This window comes from Pelophylax lessonae, assembly GCF_965119305.1.
Source record: "Pelophylax lessonae genome assembly, chromosome: 1".
NCBI lineage: Eukaryota > Metazoa > Chordata > Amphibia > Anura > Ranidae > Pelophylax > Pelophylax lessonae.
In genome coordinates this window covers 363882351-363901585 of record NC_138768.1, presented here as the reverse complement: position 1 = coordinate 363901585, position 19235 = coordinate 363882351, and the positions used below count along the sequence as shown (strand labels likewise).

Below are 19235 nucleotides of genomic sequence, written 5' to 3'. Positions count from 1 at the left end.
TGGCTGTGAGAAGACAAAGATCGGTGTTCCTGCTTAGCAGAAACACAGGATCTCTGTCTCCCCTACTAGCTGAACAGCAATCCGCCTTGTTTACAGTACATAGGCAGACCGCCATTCTGCCTCTCTCGGTAACGATCAGTGGGTCCCAGCAGACATCGGGACTGCTGGACCGACTGATTGGCTCCCCCTGTGTCCAATCACAGCAAGAGCTAGTCGGCGGCGGTGCGTGTGTGCGTCGCAGACCCATAAGAGCGAAATCACATACCTGTATGTGATTTCACGCAGGAGAGCCGCTGTTCCACAGTATATGTACGTGGGGCGGTTCACAAGTGATTAAGTACAGTGCCATCTATAGATAAGCTATTAGGAAAGGCCTCACATACAGTCGGCGGCGGTGCGTGTGTGCGTCGCAGACCCGTAAGAGCGAAATCACATACCTGTATGTGATTTCACGCAGGAGAGCCGCTGTTCCACAGTATATGTACGTGGGGCGGTTCACAAGTGATTAAGTACAGTGCCATCTATAGATAAGCTATTAGGACAGGCCTCACATACAGTAATTGATGGGGGGTGCCAATTAGCATGACTTCAGTCTTGTCACAGTTTAACCACTTCTGGACCGGAAGATTTTCCCCCTTAATGACCAGGCCATATTTTGCAATTCGGCACTGCGTTAATTAACGGACAATTGCGCAGTTGTGCGACGCTGTACCCAAATAAAATTGATGTCCTCTTTTTCCCACAAATAGAGGTTTCTTTTGGTGGTATTTAATCACCTGTGTTTTTTATTTTTTGCCCTATAAACAAAAAAAGAGCGACAATTCTGAAGAAAAAAACTATATTTTTCACATTCTGCTATATGACATTCTCAAAAAAAAAAAAAGTAAAAATCTAACATCTTTTAACATTTTAGGCCAATGTGTTTTCTGATACATATTTTTGGTAAAAAAAAAAAAAATCGTAAGACAATCTAAAACAGTGCTATCAATAGCGATAGCGCTGTTTTAGATTGTCTTACTATTTTTCCTTAGTTTTTACCTAAGTGAGCAGCAGCTTCAGGAAACACTTATTTATATTTTTCTATCTTTAGCGCGGGTTTTAATACATCTAGTTTTACACAAAAAAAAATTGCAATAAGCGTATTTTGATTGGTTGGCGCAAAAGTTATCGCGTCTACTAACTACAGGAAAGATTTATGTCATTTTTATTGTTTTTTTTTTACTAGTAATGGCGGCGATCTGCGATTTTTAGCGGGACTGTGACACTTTTGGGGGGGACCAGTGACATTACTACAGTAATCAGTGCTAAAAATATGCACTGTTACTGTAATAATGACACTGGCAGGGAAGGGGTTAATACTGTGGGTGATCAAGGGGTTAAATGTAAGCCTAGGGGAGTGATTCTAACTGTAGGTGGGGGCGTGGCTTGTGAAATGACCATAGAGACCTGTGTTCCTATATAGAAGGATCACATGGGCTCTATGATCATTTCAGGGAGAAGAACAGTCAGCTGTGTTTACAACAGCTGACCGTTCTTCTCTCTCAGCGGGGAGCGATCGTGGGTATCAGGCGGCAATCGGAGCCGCCTGCCCCGTGCATAGGCTTCCCCGCTGACGAGTGGGGGCGGGAGTGCGCCACCGACGGCGCACGTGCGCCCCCTAGCTGCAGGCGCGCAACCGACGCAGGTCTACGTCGGTTTGCGCAGGGGGGGAAGGGGTTAATTGAAGGAAATTATGGGCCATCCAAGTTTTTATATCACAAATACAGTTAGATAGGTGAGAAGTAGCCAAAGTAGAATCTGCTTTAGTGTAGATGTACATTTAAGTGTCATCAGCATAGAAGTAATAATTGAAGAGAAGGCGTGTCCTACACTGTTTCTTACAACTTGATTTAGTTACACTTATTGCTAGATTCTCTGCAAAAGACTCATTCTCGTTCCCTCTTTCAGTTAATACTTAATCATTTGACCATTTTGTAAACTTAGACTGTCTGTATTGTTCTCCTCTCGGAGCAGCCCTTTCGGGTGGACTAAGAGGATAAGTTATTTGATATTGTTACCTACTTGTGTTACCCTGTTAAAACACCCCTCCTGTATTCTAATGAGAGATCTATCCTCCCATACATTAAGTGATTTACTATTATTGTTATTATTGATTGTTATGACCCTCCTCTGTGACACCATTCATGTAAAAATCCAATAAAATACTTGGAAAATAAGTGATAGTTGAGGACACACACAATCGTACATACACAAATTATTTACTACAGCTGGGAAATATTACTTTTTTACCTCAGATTATAAGGAATACTCTGTGGCTTTATTTGATTGAAGGTGTATATCAACTTCTGTGCTGCTCTTTGCTGCTGAATTTCCTTTATGATATGAATTAGAAGTATTAGGGGTTATTAGCCTACAGACAGCCAATTCTGACACAAACATAACATTTTTTTGCAACTGCTGGAAGACCCCCCGTTTAAAGAACATGAAGATACAAAACATATAAAAATATCCTATGTACTGATTAACTTAGTGTCATCCAAAGTGTTCAAAATACTAACTATACAAAAAATGATACATTCATTTATGAAATGCAATGAGATCTGCTTTCTGTTTTCTGAACAGAAAATATTTTGATCTGTTAGTACATCATTATTAATTCAAATTATGTTTATTCAACATATAGGAAAATCTTTAAAAAAAACAAACACAATAAAGGAAAGCTCCACCTAATAATGAACTTTCTGTTTGATGTGGTTGATAGCAATTTGAATCACATGCTCTCATATCATTTTGGAAATCCAGTGATAATACCTCTCCTTGTAGAATGCCAAACTGCTGTAAATATTAAAAAGCTAAAATATATTGTTGCACTCTCTATAACAGAACAATTAACTGCCCACCTGCAAGAGACTGACACTTTTATTATGGTGTTCCAAAAGAGAAAAGGCCCACATCTACAGTGAGGGTGTCTTAAAACTGGGTCTCCACAATAGAAGCCAGCAGGTATATCAACACATCACTACATACCTAACACAGATGTATCTGTGTTTGGTGGAATGACCTTGCAACAATTAATACTGTGTTGCCTATGGGTCTATTGCTAAGAATAATGTTTAAGTAGAGTCGTATTCCAATATGGCATAGTAAGGCATCTTAAAGATCCATATCACCCAAAACTGGAATATCAAGCACCAGCTTATTATAATATTTTGAGTTTCCAAAGCCAAGATTTGCATTCAGTAATCTGTGAAACAATCAACTCTCACAAGGACGTTTTGAACGTGTTATTTTAGTTCAACTGAAATCAAAAATTAATTGTGGTTATCAAATGCACTAGGCAGAGTGCATCACAGGAAATATAGCACCATCAAGATCCCTCAATCACACTGACTCTCACCATCAGGTGTGGACCCCTACACAAGGAAGGTCCGACAAGCAGTATAAAAAGCAGTCCTAAACAGGGATCCAATGGGAAAGTTTCACCACCCTCCTCTTATATTACACTTCTAATCAGCCAATTGTCTCATCTAGAGTCTTCCATATGTTACAGGGAAAAGCGAAGGATGTGTAACATAGTGTAGTATTTTTCATAAAAAGTTTATTGATAAAAAATTCGCACTTACTTCAATACATGGTAGCAATCCACACGTCATGTATAACTAAACGTTTCCAACCCAAAAAATGGCCATGTCCTGATGCGCAATGATGTCACAACTCCTCCCTACGGGTTTCGTCATCTATGACATCGTCAGGGGAATTAAATGCATAGGGAGGAGTCGTGACGTGTGACGTCATCATGCATCGGAATGTGGTGGCCATTTTGTCGGTTGGAAATGTTTGGTTATACATGACATGCAAATTGTTACTTTATATTGAAGTGAGTGCAATATTTTTAATCAAAAAAACTTTTATGAAATATACTACATTATGTTAAGCATCCTTCACTTTTCCCTGTATCATCTGAGAGACTCTAGGTGAGACCATTGGCTGGTTAGAAGAGTGTGAATAATGAGAAACTTCCCCACTGGATCTCTGTTCAGGACTGGTTTTTATACTGCTTGTCTGACCTTCCTTGTGTGGGGGTCCACACCTGGTGGTAAGAGACAGTGTGATTAGGTGATGGTGATGGTGTTTTCTTTCCTGTAATGCACTCTCCCTAGTATATTTGCTGATCATATTCCTTGAGCACTTCGGAAACAGCTTTGGAGCATTATTAAAAGGACTTGTTTCTCTTACCTGGAATTTGATGTCACAATCCGATTATTGTTTTAGCACTGCACCTTTAATATATTTGTTTATGTATATTGTTATCTTCCAATGATTTTGTGGCAGCAGCTATTTTAGCATTAATTTGTAATTTGTTTATATTGTTTTTGGAAATCCATGTATTTTACTACTTGGGGCAGCTGGTCATTTTATTTACTATAATGCAGCAGCATTGTACCACCATCACAATAAGCTGCTGGTGGACCTCACTTGTTGTATCAAAAGGAATCTGTGAGACTTGCAGAGGGACTAATGCCTCGTACACACGCAACGATTATCGGCCGACCGGTCGATTGACTATTGTCCAGAGTGGTGTTTTGTTGGTTGGAATGTGCCTAGACTGCACACGAATTTTCTCGGCCAACAAAAATCTACTTCTGAAGTGATGTCATGTACTGGTTTACTTTCCGTGTGTTTTTTCTTCTCTGAGCATGCCCAGTCTTGCTCATCAGATTTTTGTCTGCCGAAATCTGTACTGACTGACGGAAAATCGGCCGTTGTGTTGACGGCCAACAAAAATTTTATAGCCTGCACACCAGATTTTATTCGGCCGAAAAGTCGCAGTCGGTTGTCGAAAGCATCATACTAAGAAGCCGAAAATCGGCCGATCGGACATTGGCCGAAAATTCCCGGCCAATAATCGATGCGTGTGTACGAGGCAAAAGGGAAATAGGTAAATGCAGATGCACTTAAATTAAATGTAGCAGCACATTATACTTCTCCTTTTGGCCCAACAGAATCCACGAAAAAATTAACCAGTCTATGTAGGCCTTAACCTTTAAACAAATTGGCCAAGAGAATGTTATAATTAAAAGCATCATAATAGCACCAAAATACACAATCTGTAATCTAAACATAATCTTACCCTGAGACACAGCTGCAATACAGTGTCACCATGGAACACCTTCTTCCAAGTCTTCACCACATCGGGAAGAAAGGATTTCACTATGAAGATCTCTCCGGGATCCAGAACATCATGCTCTGACCATGTACACACTACTTTTAAAGCCCTACGCAGCCCCCCATCCATTTCCTCAGGAGAAAGAACTTGGAGCATTGCTGCCATCCCTCTTTGTGACCATGAAGACATACTCTTATCCAGACTGGATGGAGAACTTTCTTCCAGTTGATAGACTGTGACTTCTTCTCCAGCTGTAAAGAACAACTGATTATTAGCTTTACTAGTGTACATATAAAAGGAAAAAAACAATACTTCTATATATTTGCAGAAAACACCTACACCACATGATTTTATAGCTAGTTTTTTCAATTCTGTAGATATGTAGACCAATGTAGAAAAAGCCACAGACATCACATTTTCACAGGGTGAAACATCGAAAACTCAGACCCAAACACACAGAGATGACAGGTCTTTGACATGTCTCTTGTCCCTAGTGTCAGCTAAAATGACTGCAGTGTGAAGAACAGAGACTGAAGGCTTGTTTCCCTTTGTCCGGTACCAAAAGAATATTATATTCCATTAACTTATATAAGTGCATACAAAATGGATATGCTGAATGTTTGGTCAGTACAACATTGATTACAGCTGTAAATGTACATGCTATCAAAGCAAAAAGGAAAAGCAGGCTTATGGATTAGATGAACAATAGCAATGAGGTTTCAAGAGGTTGCCATTAACACACCAGTGGAACTACGCGGATTTCCAATTAAAATTTTAACCCTGCAAACATATAACAAGGAGATACAACAAAGGATTAAAGATCAAGGCAAACAGATTCTAATAATAAACAATGTACTGCTGAACTATTCAATATAATACATTTCTGCATAAAGCAATGTGTCATAAAAGTAGCTCACCAAATAGATGTACTGGGGTAAAAGGTATGGTCTGTGCAAGTCTCATTAAGTTGTTTCTTTCTACCGCTGAAAGATAAACAAACACTTAGCCGAATGTGCATTTTTGAGCTTTACATAAAAAAAAAAAACAGATTGTGAGTGTCCTAATTAACATTTGATATTACTTACACTGGTACAAATTCCACTTTATACAGTTGGATCATTTTAGTTCACTTTCCAACATATGAGTAAATGTGAAAGTGAAAGGGCTATTTACATTCTGCACAATGTAGTTTTAAACTCCAGATGAACAAAGAAAGCTCCCACCCTTAACCACTTCAATACTGGGCACTTAAACCCCCTTCCTGCCAAGGCCAATTTTCAGCTTTTAGCGCTGTTGCATTTTGAATGACAATTGCGCGGGCATTCAACACTGTACCTAAACCAAATTTATGTTATTTCCTTCCCACAAATAGAGCTTTCATTTGGTGGTATTTGATAACCGCAAGGTTTTTTCTTTTTTGGTACACAAATAAAAAAAGACCGAAAAGTTTGAAAAAAAAAAAAAGTTTTTTTGTTTGTTATAAAATTTTGTAAATAGATTTGTTTTTTTCTGCAATGATGAGCACTGATGAGGCCGGACTGACATGCACTGATGAGGAGGCACTGATGGGGTGGCACTAATATGCAGCACTGATGGGCACTGATAAGTGGCACTGATATGCAGCACTGATGGGCACAGATATGTGGCACTGATGGGCACTGATAGGCACTGATAGGCGGCACTGATGGGCACTGATAGGTAGCACTGATGGGCAATAATAAGCACTGGTCAGCGGCACTGATAGATGGCAATGATGGACACTGGTGGGCAGCACTAATAGATGGCAATCATGGGCAGCTCTGATGAGGAGGGCATTGAAAGGGTCCCTTAACCCTGATTGGTATCACTGGTGGCCATGGGTGGGCATCCCTGGTGGTCATGGGTGGGCATCCCTGTTGGTAACGAGTGGGCAATCCCTGGTGGCTCTAGTGGCACCCCCCAAGGGTCTGCACTGGTAATCAATGCTCTGATTACCAGCACAGACCCACCCCCATCAGGAAAGCCGCCGATCGGCTCTCCTCTACTCGTGCCTGTCAGGCACGAACTGAGGAAAGCCGATCAATGGCATTTCCTATTTACTATGTGACCAGCTGTGATTGGACACAGCTGGTCACATGGTAAAGAGCCTGCGTCATTAGGCTCTTTACCAAGATCGGAGATGCGATGAGTCAGCGTGACACACCGCACCACCGATCGCCGCTTTGTGCACCCCTCGGGGGCGCACAGAGCGGTCTATCCTGCTGGACGTCATATGACGGCCATTCAGGATAGAGCAACCACTTCCTCACCATCATTTTGCTATATGGTGGACGGGAAGTGGTTAATTGTTTTTTTTTTTTTTTAAACAAATTTTTATTTTATTAATAAACAGGGAAAAAACAAACAGCGAACAAAACCACATTACAATGTTCAAAATAACAGAAGAGAGTAGGAGGAGGGAGGGGGGATTGGGATAGCCATAGGGTAGGCCAGAAAAAAACACAATCCTATCTGAATGGATCTGTAAAGTTTTTTTACCTATGACATATAGGGAGGTTGAGAGAGAAAGGGAACTGAGGGGGGGGGGGGGGGTGAGGGGAGAGATGGTCTTGATCCTGATACTACCAAAGACTCAGTGAATGTCAGAGTGAGGAAATCCTGCCATTTAGTGAAATATTGCAAAGCAGAGGCCTTGTGGTTGAAGTCGGTATTGAGCTGATCACAACGGAGGTTACGAAGAAGGTCCCGCTTGATTTGGGAGATAGAGGGACATGTCTGTGATATCCAGTTTGCAAGAATAGCTCTTCTAGCTACCAGGAGGCATGTCAGTATCCAATGACGGGAGAATGGAGAGGAGCGTCCCGACCACACTTGCAATTGTTTGTCCCAATAACCGAAAATTAAGAGAAGAGGATCTTTAGGGAGATGAAGTAGCGTAATCCCACTGATGAATGAAAGGACTTGGTCCCAATAGAGATGAAAAAACAGTACCACAACCTGTGTTTTAAAGACGGTCTAGGTGAGGAGCAAAGAGGGCACGTGTTAGAATGGGGGTTGTCTTGTCCATGACCAAAAGGAATATAGGCCCGATGGAGAAGTTTCAGCTGAATTTCTCTCCAGGTTTCGTTAGGCATCAGGCATAGAGTAGCTTTATATCCTTGTGGTTAATTTAAGCGGAATCACATTGTATCTGAGCTCCACAAACTCAGAATACTATTTAATTTATTTTTAAAGCCATCCATCCATGTCTCCATGCTTTATGTTGTTGAGAAATCACTTTTAACCCCCCCCCCCCTTACCCCTTTAGCATTTCCAATTATGGCCATCTTGAGTGAGATTGACTTTAGGTAGCATTTACTACCTGGAATCCATCTGCCCTTAGCTCAAGCATGCAGGTAAGAGGGCGTGCTTAGCTGAGAAAGACCCTTCCCCCCTCCTCCAGAAGAAAGAAAAAAAAATAGATAAAACACCATGAAGACTCATGGGATGTATGACATAATTCTGGCTAAGGCCAGAAATCAGGAAGCAACTGAAGAAATGTAAAACAAAAAAATGTTTTAACAAGAAAATATAATATACTTTCCAATGTATTTACTAATCCTAGCAGCATAAGGATTAAAAATATTTAATTTTGATTGAGAGAGTTTAATTCTGTTTTAATACAATTTCAAGAACTGCAGCACCTGTTTACAAGATAGGTGTTTCAAGCATGGAGGATTGTTTTTTTTTTTTTTACATACACTACATCACTACATTACCAAAGTACTGGAATGCCTGCCTTTACACGTACATGAACTTCAATGGCATCCCAGACTTAGTGCGTAGGGTTCATTTTTGAGTTGGCCCACATTTTACAGTTATAACAGCTTCAACTCTTCTTGGAAGGCTGTCCACAAGGTTTAGGAGTGCGTCTATGGGAATGTTTGACCATTCTTCCCGAAGCGCATTTGTGAGGTCAGGCACTGATGTTGGAGAGAAGGCCTTGCTCACAGTCTCTATTTCATCCCAAAGGCGTTCTATCAGGTTGAGGTTAGGACTCTGTACAGCCCAGTCAAGTTCCTCCACTCTAAACTTGCTCATCCATGTCTTTATGGACCTTGCTTTGTGCATTGGTCCAAATCATTTGGTGGAGGGGTGGAGGGGGGATTATGATGCGGGGTTGTATTTCAGGGGTTGGGCTTGGCCCCTTAGTTCCAGTGAAGGGAAATCTTAAGACGTCAGCGTGCCAAGACATTTTGGACAATTTTTATGCTCCCAACTTTGTGGGAACAGTTTGGGGTTGGCCCTTCCTGTTCAAACATGACTGCACACCAGTGCACAAAGCAAGGTCCAAAAAGACATAGATGAGGGCGTTTGGGGTGGAGGAACTTGACTGTCCTGCACAGAGTCCTGACCTCAACCAGATAAAACATCTGCGAGACAGGCTTTCTTGTCCACATCAGTGCCTGACCTCACAAATGCGCTTGTGGAAAAATGGTTAAACATTCCCATAGACACACTCCTAAACCTTGTGGACAGCCTTCCCAGAAGAGTTGAAGCTGTTATAGCTGCAAAGGGTGGGCTAACTCAATATTGAACCCTACGGACTAAGATTGGGATGGCATTAAAGTTCATGTGTGTGTAAAGACACGCATCCCAATACTTTGATAATGTAGTGTATATACATATATGGTGTCTGCAATTGTCACCTCTAAAGTTTAGCCGTGCTCATTGTCTAAAGTGATAGGAAAAATCACACATTTACAAATTTACATCCCTGTTTTTGTGTTTCATGATTTAACAGAAGCAGCATAAGACACTAGACTGACTCTGGAGCCCATTTCTATAAAGCCTACAATATTTTCAAAGAATCAATGAGGAGCGTATCCATTTGTTTTGATATTTCCTTCAGCACCTTAAGCTACCCCTTTTTTTTTAGTTCTGGTAGTGAACTCCGCACATTTAATAGATCATACTAATTTCTCAGCTTAATAGGGGGGGGGGGGGGGGTTGAAAAAAAACTGTAAAGTATGAAACTGAAATGTGTTTCATCATTTCGAAAGCACACACACTTAGTTATCCATCCTCCATTTTTCCTACACTCTGCTATATAGACACCTAGCCTTTTGCAATTCCTTTATCCTATTTAAAACAATCATTCCCAAGGCAGCATCCTTTACAGATTGATCTCTGAAAAAACAGCACTTACACTTAACGATATGATATGAATAAAAACAAACTTATAATGGTAAAGTGAGCAAATAATCTGTAGTTGAACATTCCCAAATAAAACAGTGACCCTTCTTTGTGCAGACCCTTCAAACACAGCTCCACAGTGTTCTTTTTAGTGATGCTGATATCCACCACCAAATGGTAAGCAAAACTTACTAGAGAAATGAGACCTTTTGTTACAGAAGGTCAGCAGTACTTAAATTTAGAGATGTCCCGAACTATTCGCCGGCGAACATCGCTTGTTCGCATTCGCCTCGGCGGGCGAACATATGCGATGTTCGGTCCGCTCCCTATACATCATCATTGAGCAAACTTTGACCCTGTACCTCACAGTCAGCAGACACATTCCAGCCAATCAGCATACCCTCCCTCCCAGACCCACCCACATCCTATAAAAAAGCAAGGACAGCATCCATCTTAGATTCATTCTGAAGCTGCAGAGTTAGTTAGAGCTGCTGCTGCTGACTTAATAGGGAAATCATTAGCTAGGCCAGTGTTCTGTGCCCACTCCTGCTGTAAGGACAGCATCATGACAGCACCCCAAAAATTCCTTTTTAGGGCTGGTATATCGGTCTGCTTTTATGTATTTTTTTCTATATATATAAAGACTGTACTGTGTGCACACCGCTCATATCGGGTGGCACAGTACCTTGCAGATAAAAAAAGTCATTTAATTTTTACCCTTTAATATAATTGCAGTTGCCTGCCAGTGTGTGTTAGGCCCACTGACTGAACTGTGCCCACTGCCAGTGCCCACCACTCATATAGGGTGGCACAGCACCTTGCAGATAAAAAATTCATTTAATTTTTCCTCTGTAATATAATTGCAGTTGCCTGCCAGTGAGTGTCAGGTCCACAGACTGTACTGTGCCCACTGCCCACCACTCATATAGGGTGGCACAGAACCTTGCAGATAAAACATTCATTTAATTTTTCCTCTGTAATATAATTGCAGTTGCCTGCCAGTGAGTGTCAGGCCCACAGACCGTACTGTGCCCACTGCCCACCACTCATATAGGGTGGCACAGCACCTTGCAGATAAAAAAATTTATTAAATTTTTCCTCTGTAATATAATTGCAGTTGCCTGCCAGTGAGTGTCAGGTCCACATACTGTACTGTGCCCAATGCCCACCACTCATATAAGGTGGCACAGCACCTTGCAGATAAAAAATTAATTTATTTTTTCCTCTGTAATATAATTGCAGTTGCCTGCCAGTGAGTGTCAGGTCCACAGACCGTACTGTGCCCACTGCCCACCACTCATATAGGGTGGCACAGAACCTTGCAGATAAAACATTCATTTAATTTTTCCTCTGTAATATAATTGCAGTTGCCTGCCAGTGAGTGTCAGGTCCACAGACTGTACTGTGCCCAATGCCCACCACTCATATAAGGTGGCACAGCACCTTGCAGATAAAAAATTAATTTAATTTTTCCTCTGTAATATAATTGCAGTTGCCTGCCAGTGAGTGTCAGGTCCACAGACTGTACTGTGCCCACTGCCCACCACTCATATAGGGTGGCACAGAACCTTGCAGATAAAACATTCATTTAATTTTTCCTCTGTAATATAATTGCAGTTGCCTGCCAGTGAGTGTCAGTTCCACAGACTGTACTGTGCCCACTGCAAATGGACTGTTTGCGGTTGTTTGTGGTGCGTTAAACGGGAAGTTTGGTCTGTCACTGTGAAGCGGGCGTAACCCTTACACTACCTGATCAATACAACATCATACCTGATCGTATTCACACACTGGATGTTTTAAAGCACGTTATTCCAAACAATTTAGGAATGTTAGGTGATTTATGCCCTTTATGGTTTAAAACCCGACTCTGCGTCAACTACGTAATTTTCCATGGGAGTTTTGCCATGGATCCCCCTCGGGCATGCCACAGTCCAGGTGTTTGTCCCCTTGAAATAACGTTTCCATCACTATTGTGGCCAGAAAGAGTCCCTGTGGGTTTTAAAATTCGCCTGCCTATTGAAGTCTATGGCGGTTCGCCCGTTCGCAAACATTTGCGGAAGTTTGCGTTCGCTGTTTATGTTCACGACATCTCTACCTAAAAAGATAACTTGGCAGCTATCAACTTGATGGTCTCAATAATCCCTTTTAAAATCATTCAAGCAGTGGTATCGATAGTTTAAAAAAAAAAAAACTATTAGATGGACACCTTAACGACCACAACATACAGGGGTATACGATGTACTATTGACATAAACACACACACACACACTCATTATAGGTTGAACTGGATGGACTGGTGTCTTTTTTCAACCTCACTAACTATGTAACTATATATATTTTTGTGATCCACATCAATAAATACAAATACACTTCTTACCTGCGTTTTTTGAAATGGGAATATATTGGGGCCTGATTGCATCAAGGTGAATGAAAACACAGCTTACACAAAATAAAGTTTTAGAAGCTTACATTATACAATGTTAAGTGAAGCCTTATTCTTGGCTCAGGCTTTTTCAGCTATGCATTATAGAGAAAGGGCAAGGGGCACACAAGGGGATTAAATATAAAATGTGTCCCTTTGGTTCTGCATTTAGGGCATGGGGATGTCATAAAAGATAGTTTAAAATACACGAATTGTAGTAAAATTGAAATGTGCTAGTGTTAAGTGGCAATATTACATATAAATAATGTGCTGGTGTTACTCTGTAAGAAAATGTAATGTTTTCCATTCAGGGATGGAATCCATTCTTACAAAAATATATTGATTTCACTTTTCAAGATAACCTCTCTTTAACCTGTTGCCTCAAGCAGTAAGGTTCCAGCAAACCAGCAGTAAGCCTGGTAATCCCCTTAGTGCCATCAAGTCAAGCTAAGTCTTGAAGACATATGTTAACTTGGCACATAGGCTGCAAAGAGATTTAGTAGAAAACTTCTTCTAGCAAAGTAACTTTTCTCCTTCCTTTGACTTACCTGAGTAATGATTGTTTAAATCTTGAGAGGCTTTTAAAGAAGTAGACATTTCTGCAATAAAATGGGTGAAAAAAAAGTCATTGTAATGGACTCATAATTTACATATTGATTTACAGTGATAATGCTCCAGTGCTGTCCTCAGTAGCGAATGAATAAGTAACATTTTCAAAACAGAGCCAAAGCATTAAAATCTGCTTTTCAAAGTCAATTTTATCATCGCTAATATTCCATTATCTCAGTAGCAATGGCAACAGAATTACGCTTTTGCATCTATTGTGTCTCTCCACGTTCTCTGTAGTGTAATGGTGTCAGAGCAGTTTTTGCAATTAGCAATATTAGATAATAAAATTATTCAACATGGGGACAGTGTATGCACCTCCCAGTTTTCTGAAATGACTTGAGGCTATCCAATGATAAACATTTTCATTTATAGCATATTACTACTTTGAAGAAGATGTCATTTTATTCAGAAGTGGATAAAACAGAAAAAGAAAAGTAGACATAGATATGAATAATTGGTTTGTAAAACAAACAGGGTACAGCTGAAAAGGATTTTAGTGGTAAAATATCTCCTAGCTTCCAAATGTACCTCCTTTATAATAAAGACTCGCTGTGTATATACATATTTGTATACTGTTCATTTGTAAATATATTCAATGGTTAAATTATAATCAGCCCCTGCCTTAACTACAGGGCCTAACAGCTCAGACAAATACATGCTTCAAAATCCTCCTGAGCAAGACAACATAAAAATGTATCCTAGCAGCAATAGTCTTTGATAAATTAGGAAGAAATACTTTAAGCATATGTTGCAGAAAACTACTAGAACAAATAGTACATCACCAGCATTCTGTTCTTTTAGAAAGGCATGTTCTTAGGCCATAGAACCAATAACCATATAATCCAATCAGATTTTAACGTCCATTCTTTAATTTGAACCAAGAGCATAAGGCATGAAATCTAATTGGTTGCCATGGGAAACAACTTTGTACTCCTTCCCTATAGCTACAAATTGTCCATGATTTTAAGGGACTGTCCCTGCTTTGGAACAAAGTTTTGGAATAAAGTTGCTCTATCCTTCTTTCCCTTTCATTTGTCCCTTTCATTTTAGTCTGATCTATATATAACACACTTTTTATCTTTCAAAAAGTATTTTATGGTGCTAAACCTTTCTAATTTCTAACATGCTGCATTTGTAAATTTAAAAAGCCAGTATAAAGGAATAGTAGTGGTAAAAAGAAAGCACTTGTGGGTTTAACAAATCATTTTTTTTATAATTCTGCTTTAAAAGAGAAGTATGGGCTTGGCATTTTCCCCAAATGTATTCTTACCTAGGTGGATGCTGCATCTGTCCCCTGGGTGCCTCTGCACTGAGAACCAAGCGATAGAACACCGATCGCTCGGTTCTGACAGCTCCCAGAGGAGAGAGCTGCTGACTGTCAGTAACAACTCTCTGCTCTGCCCTTTCCTCGCTCATTGGAGCACTAGGCTGTGGAGGGGTGGGAGCGGCTGAGCCGGGTGTCGGTCCAGGCATCTGGAGGATCCCAACTCCTTGGTTGTGATGAGTGGGAATGCCTGGAACGACGTCTGTGATATCAGCAGAGAGTGGATTTCAGACTGCTCTCTGCTGAAAACTGGTCACAGGAGTGCAGAACGTACGGCACTCCTGTGATTCCATAGGAGATGTACAGCCAAACGAGCTTTGGCTGTACATCTCCTTTAAGAGGTATGGGTGGGGGTGTGTCCTATGCCTACATACTTTTGGTAATAGTTGTCCCTCGTTTCCATCTCAAAAATGTGAGAAGTATACTTCTGTCCAGTTTTTAAATGGCCCACAATGTTAAGTATACTCTGGATTCTCCTACTACTGCTATTATATCGTATATTACGAGGAATATACTAGTGGCCTTCTTATCATTATTGATTCTAATGGGGAACTCATGAAACAGAAATTGTTTGGTATTCTGCTAAAAACTGAAAACAATGGTAATAACAGCACATGAATATGGTTAACTATAGGAACAACAGGTGATGGCTCTAAAACTCATTAAAATATTATATGCCTGTAGACATACTTTAACAAACCAATCAGAATATCATATAACTGAACTATTGTATTTTGAAACAAACAATGCATTAACACGTGTGCTCGTGTTTCAAAAGGTGGGAAATGCCAACCAGGGCAATCCTATCTTTCCCTAAAATTAGACTGCCACAGGTTGTCTCTTGATTTATTAAAGCTAAATTTCTCAACTTCATTATGTACGTGCCCTCCCAAAAAATCCAGTGTTTACTAAGTTTCCACTAATGTGGTTCATGTCATCTTGAATGGTTACATTTACTATGGGAACTCCCTGTCTGTGTGTGAATATATTCCAAACAATTCATTATGCTTTTAAAGAAAGTGTGTAATTGGTATATCCCAAAACTGCTGCAGGTATAAAAAAAAAAAAAACATGCTGTTGCACCCTCCATTGTCAGAAGGAGGAATCAGCAATGGCACCCTCTATGTTTATGTCACACTGTGTTTGTTAGGCATGTGTTGATGTGAGTACACAGGCTTCAAAAAATTGCAAAATTTAGTGTTAAGTAAAAAAAAAACACTTATTCAAACTTACTTTTAACAATATCGGAACTTCTGAACCTGGAATGAAAACAAAATAAATTTTTTATTAAGTTATAAGACATATTACCACTGTAACCAGAGGCATGGTGTATGTTTTTACAATGCCCTAGTTGCATATTTTAACAATTATTTTAAATAACAAAGCTTTAAACATACTTTAGGTCAGAAATAACTCATCTGGTATCGTCTATGTTTTTGCTGTATTTGTGCATGTTTCTTTTTTTTTTTTTTTTTTTTTTTGTGGCAATACAAAGTTCTAGTGAAGAGAATGAGGAGAAGTAAAGGGTTAAGAACAATATCTACAAGAGTTTATTATCTAAGGACCGTTGTAGATGAACTTAATGAGGTTAAAAGTAACAAAGAGTTTCATCTACTCAAAGAATTATCTACTTGCTCCAGTTATTTTTTGTTTATTAAAAGACAGCAGCTACAAAAACTGTAGCTGCTGACTTTAATTAAATACACACTCACCTGCCTCGGATCCAGCGATGTCCTCACCAGAGCTGTTCCTTCTCTCTGTCTTCTCTTCCCTGTGCTGGGCACCCGGATGTGACAACTTGCAGCTTCACAACCGGTTGCCCACTGCACATGCACAAGCCGCGCTGCGCACTGTGAATAGTCTCGCATTCTTCTGAGACCTATGATGTGTCCCAGAAGGCTGCAAGGAGGGAGGGGGGAGGAGAACTTCTGTAAGGAATGCCTAGGCGTTCCGAGGGGAAATGGAAGCTGGTACATGAAAAAACAAGGAACCCGCTCCACCCATTAAAATAAAAGTGCCATTTAGAAAAGAGGAGGGGGGGGGAAGGCCTCAAAGCAGAACTTTCCCTTTTGGATGGAGCTCTGAGGTCCATGTTAGACCCTTAAAAATAAAAAGCCACAGTGATTTCTGATTTCATTAAACTCCATTGGGTAATGCAGCGTTCCAGCAGGTTTGCAGAGAATTAATAGGGTAAGTGAGCAGTTTTAAATGTATTTTTGCACTCAGTAAAGAGTTGCTGCTTTAGGCCTCTTGCATGTGGCCATAAAGAAAGGTTTATGGGCATATAGTGAAAATTTTGTCTGTTCAGTGGGAGGAGGATCATATATAACACAAAATTGTCTAAAATATAACTTTATTGTACATATTAAAATTGGTACAATACATAGGAATGGTTACCCATGTCTGACATAAATAAAATAAACAAGCATAATAGAATCGCAATGTAGAAATACTTCCCATAAGGGAGTGCCGATAACCTAATATCAGGAGATGACATTTAGGTCTCAGCTGGAGCACGGTCTAAGGGTCCCCAGCAAGCCGACGCATTTTGCACGAGGGTCTCTCAGGACCAGAACAGACCGATATTTCCGATGTGACTCAAATCATGGCAGGCAAGGCAGATACAAATATGGTGAAAATTGTCCAGGTCCAGTGAGGATGTAATATTATGTATATGACCAAAATGGCAACAATAATTCTGTGGGTTTCAGTAGGGAGACATGCATATATGCATATTCACATCCATATTAAGACTCCAGCTATCTTGAAAGAAAAAGGCCTGAATGGCTACTTTATAAATTATAGTGGCAACATGTGGCCAAAATGTATGGGGACATCTTAATGAAGGAGGTGTATCAATATATCCTGAGTCCTATATAAATATGGAGACTACAGCTGTAGTTAGTCTAATCAAAACATGAGGCAGGTAGTACTTGCAATATGTTCAGGCTGGTTAGCTAGTATCAACAGCCAACCCATAGAAATGGCAGGCAGAAGCAAGCCTGCGGCGTGTCCAAAATCCGAGTGCCTGCCAGTGCATTATAGATGCATAGATGCATATAGACTAGATTAAGGGGGAAAATCCTTCCGGTCTTAAAGTGGTTAATGAAGAGAGTTCTATTTTAGTACTTTTAAATACATAAATGCTAATCTTTTATGTAAACCCTCTGTACACTTCTTGGTGTTTTCATAGCTACAGTCCCTTGCAATCAAACTTTATCTCTTATTTCGGTCCTTTAAGCAATCCATCAGTTCTTCTAAAATCCTAAACAAGGATGGTGGGGGCGTAACTACAGGGGTTACAGGGGTTGCAATTGAAACTGGGCCCCATGCTCCAGGGGGCCTGTGCGGCTCCCCTGTACACCTGGATAGGAGGGGCAGCGGGGGAGAAATCACTGTCCTTCTTTTTCTTCCTGTAGCTGCAGGAGGAAAATGGAGGAGATTGGTTCCTCTGTATGCTGCCCCCGCAGCCACTCCTCCTATCCAGTTCACTTGTGTTCTGCTGTCTCTGGGCCCCTGTGTGCTCCCTTCCCTCTCCTGCCGACTGCTGCAGGGGATGTGTCACAATAAAGAACCAGGAAGGGGTCGTTAAATATGTACTTTACCAGCTCCTTCCTTTTCGGAATGGACAGTTATAGTCAGTGACATTGTAAAAAAAATTAAATAAAATGATAAAAAATAATACAATTAAAATACCAAAAAATAAAAACTACTGACACCAGTGGGTGAACTTCCAGGATTGCAAAGGTCACACTTGCGACCGGGCCCTGGCATTCCACCACCGTGGGGAGGACCTAAGATGGCAGGAAGGGGGCCCACTGCAGAACTTGTAAAAGGGTCCCACTGCGGGACCATAATAAAGGGCCCCCACAACGAGACTAAAGGGCCCCAGGATCATTCGGAAGAACCCCAGGCCGGGGGTCCCTTCATGGTTTCTTGCACTGGGACCCTGAAGGTTCTAGTTATCAAAGTCCTTAAAGCCATCTGTAGCTGTTACAATCTGGTGGTAGCACTCCTCCAAATTTGAAATGTCTTTTGACTTCCGACATTAAAGTGCAGACTTTAATGGTGGTGGAGCATCTTTACTATTCCTTTCAGCACAGCAAACTCCTATCAAAGTCTCCTTGTCTTAAAATATTTCCTGTTTTACCGGTTTGAAATCCTTTGATGGACTCTCTTCTTCCATAGTTTTCTGATTAGTGCAGTCAACAGTCAATACTTCTTTTGCAAGTTAAAAGAGAAGTGTGGGGTGTGGGCTATTTTTCAAAATATACTTACCTAGGTGGATGCAGCATTGGTCCAATGCTGCATCTGTCCCCCAGCGCCTCTGCACTGAGAAGCGAGCGATTGAACACCGCTGATCACTCGGTTCTGACAGCTCCCCGAGCAGAGAGCTGCACTGCCCCTCCTCACTCATTAAAGTGATGGGCTGTGGTGGGAGCGGAGCGGGCGGCTTAGCCTCTAAGCGGCTCGCTGAGAGGCTGAGCCGGGTGCCGGTCCAGGCACCTGGCTCATCCCAACTCTGTGCCCGTGATGACACGGTGCCTGGACTGACTTCT

At 40.9% G+C, this 19235-nt stretch overlaps 1 protein-coding gene across 1 annotated transcript in view; it reads right to left on the bottom strand.

The window, feature by feature from the left end:
• Positions 1–19235, bottom strand: part of TRPM6 (transient receptor potential cation channel subfamily M member 6) — a 316186-nt gene that overhangs the window by 43088 nt on the left and 253863 nt on the right. The window contains exons 31-35 of the mRNA XM_082260563.1: positions 15910–15935; positions 13292–13342; positions 6085–6150; positions 5132–5418; positions 2290–2372 (exon numbers count right to left, since the gene is read on the bottom strand). Coding sequence (XP_082116689.1) covers positions 2290–2372; positions 5132–5418; positions 6085–6150; positions 13292–13342; positions 15910–15935 — 513 coding nt within the window. The remainder of the gene's footprint in view (positions 1–2289; positions 2373–5131; positions 5419–6084; positions 6151–13291; positions 13343–15909; positions 15936–19235) is intronic.